The sequence below is a fragment of the Oncorhynchus tshawytscha genome, unplaced genomic scaffold (assembly GCF_018296145.1).
Source record: "Oncorhynchus tshawytscha isolate Ot180627B unplaced genomic scaffold, Otsh_v2.0 Un_contig_4474_pilon_pilon, whole genome shotgun sequence".
Taxonomy (NCBI): Eukaryota; Metazoa; Chordata; class Actinopteri; order Salmoniformes; family Salmonidae; genus Oncorhynchus; species Oncorhynchus tshawytscha.
Window position 1 is genome coordinate 203,376 of NW_024609733.1, and position 16,477 is coordinate 219,852.

The 16,477-nt window shown below is 44.1% G+C and overlaps 1 protein-coding gene across 1 annotated transcript; it reads left to right on the forward strand.

Moving 5' to 3' along the window:
- Positions 1–1,209: 1,209 nt before the first annotated feature.
- LOC112235616 (calmodulin-regulated spectrin-associated protein 3-like) lies at positions 1,210–14,193 on the forward strand. Its single transcript, XM_024404086.2, has 2 exons — positions 1,210–1,665; positions 13,412–14,193. Exons 1-2 carry the CDS (start codon positions 1,533–1,535, stop codon positions 13,732–13,734), a joined length of 456 nt encoding a protein of 151 aa, XP_024259854.1. The 5' UTR covers positions 1,210–1,532; the 3' UTR covers positions 13,735–14,193.
- Positions 14,194–16,477: the final 2,284 nt, after the last annotated feature.

Consider the following 16,477-nt stretch of genomic DNA (forward strand, 5'->3'; position numbering starts at 1 on the left):
CACTCTAGCTGGCATTCAAAAATTCTTAGGAATTAGGAAAAAACTCATCGTTTCCAAGACTGGATCTGAGCAGTATGTTGTGAATTGTAGCCAAAAGTTATATAATTTAAAGTTCCACCTAAACTAACCCTTAAACCAGTTTTTTACTTAGTTTGTATTATGAAGGGAAATGAATAACCCTAGAACGGAAAAAGAAGTAGACCTAGCATTCTCTTCCATCTTCTGTTTTCAGTGATCGATTAGTTATTCAGAGAAGGGAATAAACCTGGAATGGAAAATAATAGGCCTTAGCATTCTTCTCTTTCATAATTAGATCAAAATAGTTGAGGTAATCCTCACAGGTTATGTCCCAAATGACACCCTTTTCCATACATAGTGTTTTACTTTTGATCAGAGCCTTATGGGCCCTGGTTGAAAGTAGTGCACCAAGTAAGGAATAGAGTACCATTTGGGACGCAGCCCCAATGTTACTGCTGAGGGACGCTGAAAGAGCTCTTGGAACTTTCAAGGTCGTGATGTGATTGGGAGATCTGTGTGCCTGCTGAGAATTCGGTGTTTCCTGTGTGGTTTGCAAAGCTTGAGCGTTGACTGGAAAGTGTAAAGAGAAGAAATTAATGCATAGTCTCCTATTTCACATGTTTATTTTAGTACAATTTGATGGTTTGTGGCAGTCCATGTGTTTTATTTTGATAGAAGTTGCTTATAATTTGATGGGCTACTTTTTGTTCTACACCCCACACAGTAGGCCTACTTGCATTATAATTTATCGCACCTAGGCCATTTATGCACCTGTTTAATTAAAACGTAAAAGCCTATACATGGCATATAAATTCTCAAAATGCATCGTTGGTGTTCTTTTATCTGTATGGTATGTTTCATGGTCAGAGGACAATATTTGGAGACAAGTGTATGAAAACGTCCTGTAGGCTACTTGCTCAACTCAACACGGCAAATTTCACCAACCTAATGCACCTGTCTCGAGAGCTGTCATCATACCTGCTGGTCGCGTTCACACGACCAAGATCCCGCCCCTTCACTCTTCCTCAAACACGATTGGCCAGTCGGCTGAGTGAGTGATGCCATTGTGGAGCACCTGGAAATCAGTCATCGGCCCGGCTCTAGCCTACTGTAGAGCGCTAACCAAACGTTAGCAATGGGGACGGCGAAACGGAAAATAATACGCCTTTAAATATATATTTAATATATATATATATATATATATGAATACATTTTATAACCCGATGTGTTGGGGGCTTCTGTAAGGCTTTAAGACTGCGCGCGCCTTCATTTTATGACCATTTATTTTGGTCTGGAATTAGGAGAGAAACGGGAGCTGACACTATGAGCTGGGGCCCATAGTGTCAGGATAGTTCCTGAGAAAACGCTTACCCACATCCGTGTGCCTCAGCCCCAGTGTTATGAAATAGGATGAATAAAATAATGAATGCTTGATTTGAAGCTTCTTTCGCCACCAACTATTCTTCTAGGTCTCTATCCCCCTCCCATTATCACGGCCTGTCTGCGGACTTGCTATGGTGGACTCCGACGCGACGAGGAAGACTTTTGTAGTCCCGGACATAAAACCTTTTGATCTGTATGATTGTACCAGGGCAAAAATATGCGCAAGTGTGGGATGGCTCTTGGCTAAATCTTACGGCAATGCAGGTATGTGGCTTAGGCTATTGTGGCCAAACGTTTATATTGTGTTCTGTTTTTCCTACATCCCCTCCCTCCTATGTAATCCAGCGTTGTTCCCTGACTGTCAGTGTATTGAAAAGCGTGTGCGTGAAGGTGAACTGACTGCGCGTTGTGTAAACTCAGCGATTTTGGGCACAAAAAGAGTAATAGCCCACAGTACATGAGCGGTGGGACAGAGAGCGTGTGTGTTATGTAGTCCTACTCTGCACCCCATTTAACACGAATAGCGGGCCTTCCTCAGATTCCCAGGTGTTCTACCTAAATATTGTTTAACTTCTGAAATATATCATTAACAACATCCTAAAAACAGAGGCACTATTGTTTTGTTTGGATCACAGCAGCCTATTTGATTTTACAGTAGTTGACTTAAGCCGATTTAAGATCCAGCTCGCTGCTTGCCAAATTCGACTGGTGCATTGAGCCATCGGTTTTGACAGCTTGCCTAATTTCAAATCATGTATCGAACCAATTTCATTTTGGCTGGCGAGCAACTCAGGGACTTTAAAATATCCTGACCTGAACCGAGTGTTCACCACTGACAAACGCATAGGCTATTTGTCAGGTCAGCTGCTGAACAACTAACGTGAGATTTTAATAATGTATCCAAATATAATATAACAGGAGGTATAAAGGAGGGTCTATTTCTCTATAATAATGGTAGTAGACTGGGCGCGTGGAGGCTACTAAAACCACCCGTGCGCTTTCGATGACGCGCATACACCCACTTAAAGACCATCCTTTTGTTGGATATACGCCTACTACACAATTTAAACGAAACCCGTTTTAGTTTCTTATGTTTTATATAGGCCGCCTACCCTCCCAGAACAAAAATATAACCGCAAACATTTCAACGATTACAGTAACAGTTCATATAAGGAAATAAGTCAATTGAAATCAATTCAATTGGGCCCTAATATATGGATTTCACATGACTGGGCAGGGAGGGCATGGGAGGGCAATGGAGTACTCTTACCAAGTGCTCTCTTACTATACATAAGCTCTCTTATTGGTCAACCCTAACCCACAGCCCAGGACGCTTGATTAATGAATAAGGCATAGTCCTACTACACATAAGACAATTTACTACACATAGTAAACAGTGAAGAACCAGGCCCATCTTGGTCAAAAAGGGCTTAATTTGGAAACCATGTAAGATGACCTTCCTTCACATTCCTTAAATGTAAACAAAGGTCCCCCATTCCCTGGCTAACCAGGGATAATAAAATGAGTTTGGGAGTACACACACACAGGGCTTAAATTTGGTTATGGAATGACACACACACAAGCTTGATTGTACTTTAGCAACATGGCTTATGTGTCATGTGTTCTGCAATCTGTGGCCATGGGTACAGGTTGAGGCTCCTGCTGCACTGTTCTGTTTGTCTTTGTGCCTCCTCTTCATGCATCAACAGCCAGCCTGCTCAACCAGCCATGCCCTCCCACCCTCTAGTCAAAGTCACACACACACACACACACTCCCAAGCCAGGCTGAAGGAATATGAGCAGTAAAAACTGACAGCAGATGTGTATATGTGTCTTGCGCACATTTTTGTGTGTGTGTGTGTGGGGGGGTTTGTTCCCCAATGCTGGAAGGGGAGCCTGAGTGAAACAGTTTGGGAACCCCTGATTTAACCTGCTGATTGGTAGAAAGGCTCCTCTGACTCACTATTCATGCAATGGCTGCTCAAGTTTGTGTGTGTGTGTGTGTCTGCAAGCAGCTGGCGCACACACTAAGATGTCTCTAGTTTTGTCAGACATCAAGCAAACTATTGATATCTGTTCTCTCTGTAAAAATTGAATAATAACTAAATGAGTTTGTGTATAGAGGGGTCATATCATACAAGAGAGAGAGCAACTCACTGGAATGGGTGAACAGAGCATGGGGTTTTGTCTTTCAAATCTGTCAAACTCAATGTGACTTCCCTGGTTAAATATGGAATGAATGAAAAATATTGATTAGCCTACTTCTGCTTTCCTCTCGCTCTCTCAGAATTCCTGAGATAAAACAGAGTTCCCAGTGAACAAAGGTTATAAAAACATCTCTTGTTTGTTCAGTGCGCCTGAAACCTGTCGCTGCTTTGTAGCGCTGTAATTCTGCCTTGCTAGAGCTGGGGCCTGTTCATAATCATGACTCATGTTCTTCTCCTCATCAGTGTGTCTTGGGTTGGGTGTGAGACTGAGTCAATAGGTGTGGAGGATCTAGCGCTGCATCCCGACTCTCTACCCTTCTGCCCTAAGTGTGCACTTGCCTCTAGCTAGCACATGCTTACACCATGTAAATGCAGGGTTGTGTTCAGTAAGGTTAAAAATGTTTTCAAACACAATAAAACAAAGTGCTACTACCTGAACTTGGCCAAACAGACTGATGTTCATTTTCCATTGCAAAACATTTTGCTACGGTGTGCCCTACTGAACCTAACCTTGGTCTATGATGGGAAGGGTATATTCATGTTGAAGCTTAGGATGTCATTATGCTGTGGCTTTCTGGGCATTTATAGGTCAGTAGAGGATCCCTGCTATGCTCTGTTCTGGGATGGCCCCTGGTCCACCATAGTCCCTCCCTCTCTCTTTCTGTCTCTGTCTGAGGTAACTGTTGCACACAGATGGTAGAATCAGGACCACCTACCTACCCGTTTTACAGATCCTTCATGAGCTATACAAAATCAGGTCATAGCTTTTATCCAAAGCGACTTACTGAACTGCTTCGGAATCAACTGCATTCGGAAAGTATTCAGACCCTTTGACTTTTTCCACACTTGGAGGACAAGCGAGCTGCCACCAACTCCCTACCACCCCCAGCAGCATCACACCCCTTACGGACAAACTTTGTCCGCGAAGGGGCTAAACCACCGGAGCGCGTCTCGACACCATTAGAGCGAGACCTTGGCCCGCGACTGGAACATGCTAGCTGACATTGGTCGGCAACTTGTGTTTCCGCCGGAGATCGCAACCACCACCCTAAGACCTGACATGGTGCTCTGGTCCCGTTCGCTCAAGAAGGTCTTCATCATTGAGCTCACAGTACCCTGGGAGGACTCAGTAGATGAGGCTTATGAGCGAAAGCATCAAATGCCGATCTAGCTGCCGAAGCACGGCATCATGGCTGGAACACAGAAGTCCGACCAGTGGAGGTGGGCTGCAGAGGTTTTGTGGCAACATCTACAACCAGACTGCTTAGAGACCTTGGAATTAAGGGCCAGAGCCAGCGTTCGGCAATCAAAGCTGTATCGGAGGCGGCAGAAGGCAGCAGTCAGTGGCTCTGGATGAAGAGGAAAGACCCCAGCTGGGCCCCGAAGTGAGAGGGCCAGGAGGTATGCGGTCAACAATGCTTGACTCAGGGAGGAGGATGCCCCTGCCATGCATAGCCAACATCCCATGGGACTATCATCAACAAGGCAACTCCTATGACTAATTGGGAATGGGACGCAAGCGTAGGATTGATCACTCTGTCGCTGGCCGCCTTTGGGGAGGGTGTATAGTGTGAAAGGCCGAAACACCCTAGGAACCAAAGGTACACTACTGATGATGCGCTCCCCAAATTTCATAATTTCACAATAATCACATTTCCATAAGTATTCAGACCCTTTACTCAGTACTTTGTTGAAGCACCCTTGGCAGCGATTACAGCCTCGAGTCTTCTTTGGTATGACCCTACAAGCTTGGCACACCTGTATTTGGGGAGTTCTCCCATTCTTCTCTGCAGATCCACTCTGTCAGGTTGGAAGGAGAACCTCACTACACAGCTATTTTCAAGTCTCTCCAGAGATGTTCGAATGGGTTCAAGTCCGGGCTCTGGCTGGGGTCCTCAAGGACATTGAGACTTGTCCAGAAGCCATTCCTGCGTTGTCTTGGCTGTGTGTTTAGGGTCGTTGTCCTGTTGGAAGGTGAACCTTTGCCCCATTCTGAGGTCCTGAGCTCTCTGGAGCAGGTTTTCATCAAAGATCTCTCTGTACTTTGCTCCGTTCATCTTTGCCTCCATCCTCACTAGTCTCTCAGTCCCTGCCGTTGAAAAACATCCTCACAGCATGATGCTGCCACCACCATGCTTCACCGTAGGGTGAAAAAGCAGACTGTCATGTGCCTTTTACTGAGGAGTGGCTTCCGTCTGGCCACTACCATAAAGGCCTGATTGGTAGAGTGCTGCAGACATGGTTGTCCTTCTGGAAGGTTCTCCAATCTCCACAGAGGAACTCTGGCGCTCTGTTAGTGACCATCGGTTCTTGGTCAACTCCCCGATCAATGCCCTTCTCCCCCGATTGCTCAGTTTGGCCGGGCGGCCAGCTCTAGGAAGAGTCTTGGTGGTTCCAAACTTCTTCCATTTTAAGAGTGATGGAAGCTACTGTGTTCTTGGGGACCTTCAATGCTAAATATTTTTTTTGGGTACCTTTCCCCAGATCTGTGCCTCGACACAATCCTGTCTTGGACCTCATGGCTTGGTTATTGCTCTGACATGCACTGTCAACTGTGGAACCTTATAGACCGGTGTTTGCCTTTCCAAATCCCATCCAATCAATTGAATTTACCACAGGTGGATGCCAATCAAGTTGTAGAAACATCCCAAGGATGATCAAGGGAAACAGGATGCACCTGAGCTCAATTTTGAGTCTCATAGCAAAAGGTCTAAATACTTAAGTAAGGTATTTCTGAATGCACTGTATGTGTGTCTCATAACTGATGCTTTCAAAGCTTGGTGGATGTATAGTGGGGCAAAAAAGTATTTAGTTAGCCACCAGTTGTGCAAGTTCTCCCACTTAAAAAGATGAGAGGCCTGTAATTTTCATCATAGGTACACTTCAACTATGACAGACAAAATTAGGAGAAAAAAAATCCAGAAAATCACATTGTTTTGCAAATTATGGTGGAAAATAAGTATTTGGTCACCGACAAACAAGCAAGATTTCTGGCTCTCTCAGACCTGTAACTTCTTCTTTAAGAGGCTCCTCTGTCCTCCACTCGTTACCTGTATTAATGGCACTGGTTGAACTTGTTATCAGTATAAAAGACCTGTCCACAACCTCAAACAGTCACACTCCAAACTCCACTATGGCCAAGACCAAAGAGCTGTCAAAGGACACCAGAAACAAAATTGTAGACCTGCACCAGGCTGGGAAGACTGAATCTGCAATAGGTAAGCAGCTTGGTTTGAAGAAATCAACTGTGGGAGCAATTATTAGGAAATGGAAGACATACAAGACCACTGATAATATCCCTCGATCTGGGGCTCCACGCAAGATCTCACCCCGTGGGGTCAATGATCACAAGAACGGTGAGCAAAAATCCCAGAACCACACGGCGGGACCTAGTGAATGACCTGCAGAGAGCTGGGACCAGAGTAACAAAGCCTACCATCAGTAACACACTACGCCGCCAGGGACTCAAATCCTGCAGTGCCAGACGTGTCCCCCTGCTTAAGTCAGTACATGTCCAGGCCCGTCTGAAGTTTGCTAGAGAGCATTTGGATTATTCAGAAGAAGATTGGGAGAATGTCATATGGTCAGATGAAACCAAAATAGAACCTTTTGGTAAAACCTCAACTCGTCGTGCTTGGAGGACAAAGAATGCTGAGTTGCATCCAAAGAACACCATACCTACTGTGAAGCATGGGGTGGAAACATCATGCTTTGGGGCTGTTTTTCTGCAAAGGGACCAGGACGACTGATCCGTGTAAAGGAAAGAATGAATAGAGCCATGTATCATGAGATTTTGAGTGAAAACCTCCTTCCATCAGCAGGGCATTGAAGATGAAACGTGGCTGGGTCTTTCAGCATGACAATGATCCCAAACATACCGCCTGGGCAACGAAGGAGTGGCTTCGTAAGAAGCATTTCAAGGTCCTGGAGTGGCCTAGCCAGTCTCCAGATCTCAACCCATAGAATATCTTTGGAGGGAGTTGAAAGTGCATGTTGACCAGCAACAGCCCCAAAACATCACTGCTCTAGAGGAGATCTGCATGGAGGAATGGGCCAAAATCCCAGCAATAGTGTGTGAACCTTGTGAAGACTTACAGAAAACGTTTGACCTCTGTCCTTGCCAACAAAGGGTATATAACAATGTATTGAGAAACGTTTGTTATTGACCAAATACTTATTTTCCACTGTAATTTGAAAATAAATTCATTAAAAATCCTACAATGTGGTTTTTCTGGATTTTTTTCCCTTCTCATTTTGTCTGTCATACATAGTTGAAGTGTACCTATGATGAAAATTACAGGCCTCTCATCTTTTTAAGTGGGAGAACTTGCACAGTTGGTGGCTGACTAAATACTTTTTTGCCCCACTGTATATCAATCTACTATCCACCATAGGTACAAAAGTTGACCTATTCTCTGTGCGAGAAAGTAATATTCCAAACATATTCTGGGACAGTTGTGGGATGCGATAGATCCCAAATTAGTACTACCACTACCATCCCTAAAACTTGTAACTTTTTTTAAGCAATGAGGCTGATGCAACAGATCAGAATGTTTCGCTTAAAATGTTGATAAACTATTAGGCTATTTCGTCACTTAAGCGCAGCAATGCGCACATGGCAGTAGGCTATAAGGGCGAATGTTCCATAAAGCAATCAATTAGCAGGAAAACACCATTCTCAAAAGGCATAATCGCATTTGCGGTCCATGTTTTGCTTTATTATAAAGGTGCATTTTTATGGTGCAAATTATTTTCCCCAAACTTGAAGTCATGCCAGTTAAGCTGTTGTAAAGCAGATGAATGTGCTTAATTTAAGAAGTTATTTGGCCACTTTAGTTCTGATGATACAAACCTTAATAAAACATATAGACCAATTGGCTAGGCTACATGAGGTGTGCGACTATGATTTGAAAAATGTGCAAAAAAATAGGCATGTGCTGTTTCTTGCCTTACTGCACACAAGCTGGGCATCATTCATAAGTGATAATATATAATTCACAAGTGACAGGCTAATGTTGTCACCCATCAGACTGTTCTTGATTTAATCTTGTCTTTACATATACTAAATAATATATGCGAAATTTGTTTTGATTTCGAATGGACCATTATCATGCACCTGTCTCGAAATAGAGGCAGGGGAAAAAAATACATGACATCTGAACTTAAATAGAGAATGGAGGACACTTTTCCCGTGATTCATTTTCATGCCAGCCAGGCTACACTCCTGTTGTAAACAGAAGCAATGTGCTTAATATTAGGAAAGAGGAGAAATAAATATAGTAGGCCTAGCCTATAGAAACCTGATGGGGGAATCCTCCTATTTTTACTAGAGGCCTTCAGTCTATTTTCTCTCACAATTGCATAGCCTATAGAAATGTTGCGTAACATGAGCTCATGGGCTCCATGAAGTGTGTGATTAGATTTTCGATTACATTTGCATTGATGTCAGAGTGATTAGAGGGACAATGGAGTGCTGAGTACCAGGCAGTTAGCAAGTTTAGTAGGCTATGTTTGACCATCAGCAGCATCAGACCTTGTAGAAGCCTAATTATCGTTGTCTCGTGGAATTTGACTACAGTCATGACTCGTGACCGCCGGTGTGGTGGTAATAGGGTCACCGTAACAGCCCTAGTCTTTAAAAAAATACAAAATAATAATATTTTAACATTTCGTGGTATCCAATGGGTAGTTAGTCTTGTCCTATGGCTGCAAATCCCATACGGACTCGGGAGAGGCATAGGTCGAGAGCCGTGCGTCCTCCGAAACACAACCCAACCAAGCCTCTCTGCTTCTTGACACAATTCCCGCTTAACCCGGAAGCCAGCCGCACCAATGTGTCGGAGGAGACACCGTACACCTGGCGATCGTGTCAGCATGCATTGCGCCCGGCCCCTAACCCGGACGACGCTGGGCCATGGTGCGCCACCCCATGGGTCTCCCGGTCACGGCCGGCTGCGACAGAGCCTGGACTTGAACCAGGATCTCTAGTGGCACAGCTAGCACTGCGGTGCAGTGCCTTAGACCACTGCGCCCCCCTAGTCTCATCCACTCTGAATACCGCTAAACCATTTTGTTAAGAGGGTGTGTCGGACGTGGGTTTTCAGATTCATGTTTGTATGGGGTTGTGTGTTTTGTGCGTGTGTGTGGTACGTGTTGGTGTGTGTGTGTGTGTGGTGCGTGTCCGGCCGTGTTTACTGAAAAACCAGTCCAAGCGCTTTCTCTCCATGTAGTATTTACTTTGTCCTTTCAACATCTTCCTGGACTGTGCTTCACATTATGTGCTCTGCTAAAAGGACTTGTTTCCTACATGGTGCTGTGTGCTCCATTTGAGGTGGAAACTGTGTGTCTGCCCCAAATGGCACCCTATTCCTCTTATAATGCAGTACTTTTGACCAGAGCTACTCAAAAGTAGTGCACTATAAAGGGAATATGGTGCCATTTGGGATGCAGCAAGTGTTTTGGTTTGCCCTTTCACAAGGTTCAGGTTACTTTCTTGTCCTAGCTGCTCTGAAAGAAATGTGCCACAAAGCTTAGGGTTAGGGTCTGTCCAGAAGTCTGTAGTGGAAATGTCCTGTATTTACCAAATCATGAGAGCAAACCACACACAAGTCAGAGTTATCATAAAGTCTATCTTTAATAATATATGCTCCATCACAACCCTGTGACTCCCAGATTAATTCAGTGTCTATAAATTAATTCTCTGAGATTGCTTACACATTGCAACTGAGATCCTTCATAGCAAAGAAACACATAGCCAGACAGCATTGGCTATAAATTATCGTTCAGCTTTGTCTCCTAAACTATGTTCTTATCTCGCTCTTGTTTCATGGTCCTGAGTGGTACCAAAACCTCATCAACAGGCATCAACAGTGACTGGCACACAGACATTGTGGAGCCAAGAGATAATTGGTTCCCCCTCAATCATCCATTCACATGGTTTAAAAGACATGTTTACATATGAAGACAAGCTTGACCTCTCCCCTCTCTGCGGCCCAAGTAACTGAACCCAGGACAGGAAAGGATAACTGCAAATGGCCACCACTATAGTACAACAAGATACATTCTAAATGATAAGTAACTCACAAGCATATAATGGAAATAAAACATCTTATCTATGTTACCCAACTATTCTGATTAATCCCCAACAAGTCACCTTAAAGATAATTTCCCACAGAGACTGCCTTCAGCTAAAAATAAATAAAACACTGGGGTCGTGTTCATCGGGGCACACAATGGCAAATGAAATTGAGCTTTTCTTAATTGATAGGCCAATTAAAGCCCAATGAACACAAACCCTGGTTATCTATCAATACCACAGGGCTCTGTCTGGTAATTCTCATATGCTAACCGCTAACGCTAACATCTAGGCCTGGATCTTGTTTAATTTCACTCCTCTTGACCCAGACTGATGATGTGGTTCCATACTGTCCGCATCCAAAATGGCCCAGGTAGTGCACTATATAGGGAATAGGGTGCCATTTGGGACGCAACCACGGACTGACGGGTGGGGTTGGAAATGGAATGCACCACAGTATTGTTCCCGTGGGGGGAGAATGACACTGTCACCATGAGACCTGAACTGCTGAATGAACATTTAGACAGGGAAATGGAGGGAGGAGTTGATACAAGCCCCCAGAAAATATCAAATTGTAACCAGTGTATCGTGCCTATATGTGTAACTTTATGACTACTGCAGACCCTATGATTGGCTGGCTGGATTTGCTGTGAAAAACAACACCGAGACACATGCCACACACACACAAATGCACGACAAGCGCACACAAACTCACATGTACCCTGCTCAGCTCATTCACTCAGATGATTGTAGTTGCTTAGGCAGATGCCTAGCATTGTCTATCCATATCTAACTATGCCCATAGTACTGTCAAGGTAACTAAACGCTATACCTTCACTATACACTGCGTGTATAAAACATTAGGAACACCTTCCTAATATTGAGTTGCACCTCCTGTTGCCCTCAGATCAGCCTCAATTTGTCAGGGCGTGGACTCTACAAGGTGTCAAAAGCATTCCACAGGGATGATGGCCCATGTTGACTTCAATGCTTTCCTAAGATGTGTCAAGTTGGCTGGATGTCCTTTGGGTTTGGACCATTCTTGATACGCACAGGAAAAATCCCAGCAGCGTCGGAGTTCTAGACACACTCAAACTGGTGCGCTTGGCACCTACTATCATACCTCGTTCAATGGCACACATACACAATCCATGTCTCAAGGCTTTAAAAATGCTTCTTTCCCCTTCATATGCACTGATTTTGAAGTGGCTTTAACAATTGATATCAACAAAGGATCATCGACTGACCAGGATGAATCCAGGTGACAGCTATGCCATAGAAAGAACTAGTGTTCCTAATGTTTTGTATACTCTGTGTATAACTGATGAGGAAACACCCACTTCTTTAAGTTTGTTTCTATTATATACTAAGAGATAAACAGAATGTGTGTTCATCTGACAATAGGACTTTAAACTGTGTTTTGTCAATGATCTTTTTAGGACTTTGAACTGTGTTTTTCGTTGATGTTCTGTGTAACCTATATCCACAACACACTGCTGAGAGATTGTGGCTGCATCTGAAATGGCACACTATACCTTTTAAAGTCCTCTGGTATTAAGGGTGTGAAATTTTAAACATTAAAACTAAATTGTGATCCTTAATGTTAAGAAAAATCTAACCTAATTATAATTGTTAATGTTTTTGTAAATGCAGAAAGTAAACAGCATAGTGGGTCAATTTTCACAACAACTAAGAGCTTTGGTGCCCTTGCTACCACACTGTGAACAGCTTGAAGCGAACCTGTGCACATGCACACATACTTTGTTTTGCATCTTGCTCATCTCAATATCCTAGCCTATTCATTGATGATAGGCCCTGATTTACTGAAGTTACGAGACATGGCAAGCCAAGAAATCTGCGATATACAGTATGCCATTGTGAGATAAAGCTTTTGACTGCAAATAGTCCACGGTTCTGACTCTGTCTGGCTGGTAGCCGACATGCCCATTAGGGCCGGGATGATGCCAATATTTTTTTCCATATCAAAAATGTAAACATGAAGCAGATTAAACTGAGTGGAGGCTGTTATAGCAGCAAAGGAGGGACCAACTCCATATTAATGCCCATGATTTTGGAATGAGATATTTGACAAGCAGGTGTCCACATACTTTTGGTCATGTAGTGTATCACGATGGTAGTATTGTTCCCGACCCTACTACCTATACTGTGCCCCTCCCTTCATTCTCTGTCCCTCGCTAGCATGCTATGAAAGATGAGAGTGTTCGATTAGTTGCCGAACTTCGAAGAACTTCGTACTTCGTTCCAAAAATACTGAATCATACCGGAATCGAATCTTGACACTCAGAAATGGGAGTCAACGTATAAGGAGCCGTGCAAGGAGTCGACTCTCCACGACGACTAAGTCATTGTCGTTAACAGTTGGAACAATGGCAGCTGTGAAGTCCTTTATGGCAATACTTTGAGAAGTTAAATGAGAATGAAATACAAACTTTGCGAGTTGAAATTGAGGTACAGTAATGGTGGTACAGGTGCGATGCTTAACCATCTGAAAGCGACGCACCGTGAAACCCAAAACGTTGCATGCAGCAGCACAGCTGCATTGTGAATTCACATGTATATTGGATGCAGTATGGGTATCTTTTTAGTATTTTCTCCCTCAGTGGAAACGCGTTCTATTGATGCGCTTGTTTGACCTATTAATCGTGTACTCGTCTCCCACAACATGATTATTTCACTCACTGTTTTTGTCCCTCTTCTCCGTCCGTAGAGCATGTTCCAGTGGAGTTGCGGGAGCCCTTCTACTGTGACCAGTATGAGCAGGAGCACCTGAAGCCCCCCGTCACACACCTCCTGCTCTCCTCTGAACTCTACTGCCGCACCTACGGTCTGCTGCAGGGGGACCAGGGGGGGTCAGGGGCCCCAAAAGACAACGCCACCCTGCTGCAGCTCCTCGCCAACAGGGGCGTGGTCCCCAAAGATCAAGACGTCCCCGTGTCTGACGTGGACCTCCGGCATAAACCAATCAAAATGGTGGGAGTGGGTGTGGCATATAGGGCATATGGCATGTTGACATGGTTTAGTCCATTGTGATTTTGGGTAATCTTGGTACCCAGAACCAAGTCTTGTGTTATGTTTTTAGTCTGACATGTGAGACTATGATTCGAGTTATGGAAATATGTAAAAGGAGAAGGATTCCTGTTTTACTGTTGGCTACTAGTCTCCCAGTATTAGTAATGCCCCTGGGATGGGATTTTGGTGACTGGGGACGACTGCCACAACACACAGGTTCAATTGAGGGAAGATCGAAGCTGCACTGGAAACTGCCACTGGACCGGTCCTGGTGTCACAATAATCCATCCAGCAGTGATCGATCTGGTCGTCTGGGCATACGGTCTGCCTCATAGGGACACACACAGGCATTGTCTGGTCATGACTGCTGGCCATGGCTGGAGTGAGGATGTTAAAGCTGTGGAGGGGATTGGGCTGTGGTTCTTGTTTATGCTTTGATTCCACGGATTAGACAACATTAAAAAATACCCCCTTTCTGGACCCATTCCCTGGTCCTTCCCAACCCTCCCACCTTCACCCAAGCCGATCTCCTGAAGATGAGTGGATCCAGCTGTGAGGACCAGGGGGATGTCAGAGCAACTGCAGCGGGGATTCAGTCTTAATTCTGGGGGTAGCATGGTAGGGGTGGGACTGGGAGGGAGGGCTTGGAGGCCTGGAGAAGGTAGTGTTTACAATACTCCATAGTGGTTAGAGCGTTGGACTAGTAACCGGAAGGTTGCAAGATTGAATCCCCCGAGCTGACAAGGTAAAATCTGTTGTTCTGCACCTGATCAAGGCAGTTAACCCACTGTTCCTAGGTCATCATCGAAAATAAGAATTTGTTCTTAACCTCTCTTGGGTAGGGGGCAGTATTTTCACGTCAGGATGATGAGTAAACTGCCTGTTACTCAGGCCCAGAAGCTAGGATATGCATAACATTCTAAAGTTTCTAAAACTGTTAAAATAATGTCTGTGAGTATAACAGAACTGATATGGCAGGAGAAACCTCGCACTTCCTAGGGCTTCCACTAGATGTCAGTCTTTAGAAAGTTTCGGGCTGGGTTTTGGAATAATGAGCCAGAAATTGCAGTTTTTCTAGGTGGCTCCCATTTTGGCTGTAGTGTTTCCAAGTGCGTGAATGAGAGCGCGTTCTTTGGTATTTTTCTCCGGTAAAGACAATAACCGGAGAGAAATTTTATAGTTTATTTTCATATTATGGTACATAAGGTTTGATTTATAAATGTTGTTTGACTTGTTTGGAAAAGTTTCAGTAACGTTTGGGGTTAATTTTGTATGCATTTTGATGGAGGGAAACTGGGTGGAATATTGACTGAAGCATGCCAGCTAAACTGAGTTTTTATGGATATAAATAAAGGAGGACATTATCGAACAAAAGGACCATTTGTGTCGTAACTGGGACCTTTTGGAGTGCCAACAGATGAAGATCATCAAAGGTAAGGCATTTTTTATATTGCTATTTCTGACTTTCGTGTCGCACCTGCCTGGTTGAAATATGTTTTGTATGCGGGGCGCTGTCCTTAGATAATCACATGGTGTGCTTTCACCATAAAGCCTTTTTGAAATCTGACACAACGGCTGGATTAACAAGAAATTAAGCTTTATTTTGATGTATTACACTTGTGATTTTATGAAGTTAAATATTGATAATTCTGTAGTTACCGACCCACCTGCCCATAAGAAGTTAAAACTGACTTGCCTAGTTAAAAAATATATATATATTCAACCCCTTTTTGTTTATGGCAAGCCTAAATAAATCAAGTAAAAATTTGCTTCACAAGTTGCATGGACTCACTCTGTGGCTAAAAGACAGTTTTGGCCAAAAGATTTGAGAATGACACAAATATTAATTTTCACAAAATATACTGCCTCATGTTGTATGATGGCAAATAGCATATACTCCAGAATGTTATGAAGAGTGATCAGATTAATTGCAAAGTCCCTCTTTGCCATGCAAATTAACTGAATCCCCCCAAAATATTTGCATTTCAACCCTGCCACAAAAGGACCAGCTGACATCATGTCAGTGATTCTCTCGTTAACACAGGTGTGTGAGTGTTGACAAGGACAATGCTGGAGATCACTCTCATGCTGATTTGAGTTTGAATAACAGACATAAATGGAAGCTTCAAAAGGAGGGTGGTGCTTGGAATCATTGTTCTTCCTCTGTCAACCATGGTTACCTGCAAGGAAACAAGTGCCGTCATCATTGCTTTGCACTAAAAGGGCTTCACAGGCAAGGATATTGCTGCCAGTAAGATTGCACCTAAATCAACCATTTATCAGATCATCAAGAACTTCAAGGAGAGCAGTTCAATTGTTGTGAAGAAGGCTTCAGGGCGCCCAAGAAAGTCCAGCAAGCGCCAGGACCGTCTCCTAAAGTTGATTCAGCTGCGGGATCGGGGCACCACCAGTACAGAGTTTGCTCGGGTATGGCAGCAGGCAGGTGTGAGTGCATCTGCACGCACAGTGAGGCGAAGACGTTTGGAGGATGGCCTCATGTTAGGAGGGCAGCAAAGAAGCCATTTCTCTCCAGGAAAAAAAACAGACTGATATTCTGCAAAAGGTACCGGGGTTGGACTGCTGAGGACTGGGGTAAAGTCATTTTCTCTGATGAATCCCCTTTCTGGTTGTTTGGGGCATCTGGAAAAAAGCCTGTCTGGAGAAGACAAGGTGAGCGCTCTGTCCATCTGTCCTACCATCTGTCCTGTGACATGCCAACAGTAAAGCATCCTGAGACCATTCATGTGTGGAGTTGCTTCTCAGC

Excerpts from the sequence above, each read along its gene's own strand:
- LOC112235616 (XM_024404086.2), top strand. The coding sequence starts at position 1,533 with ATGGTGGACTCCGACGCGACGAGGAAGACTTTTGTAGTCCCGGACATA. Across the intron at positions 1,666-13,411 it reads TAAATCTTACGGCAATGCAG|AGCATGTTCCAGTGGAGTTG; the intron begins GTATGTGGCTTA and ends CTCCGTCCGTAG.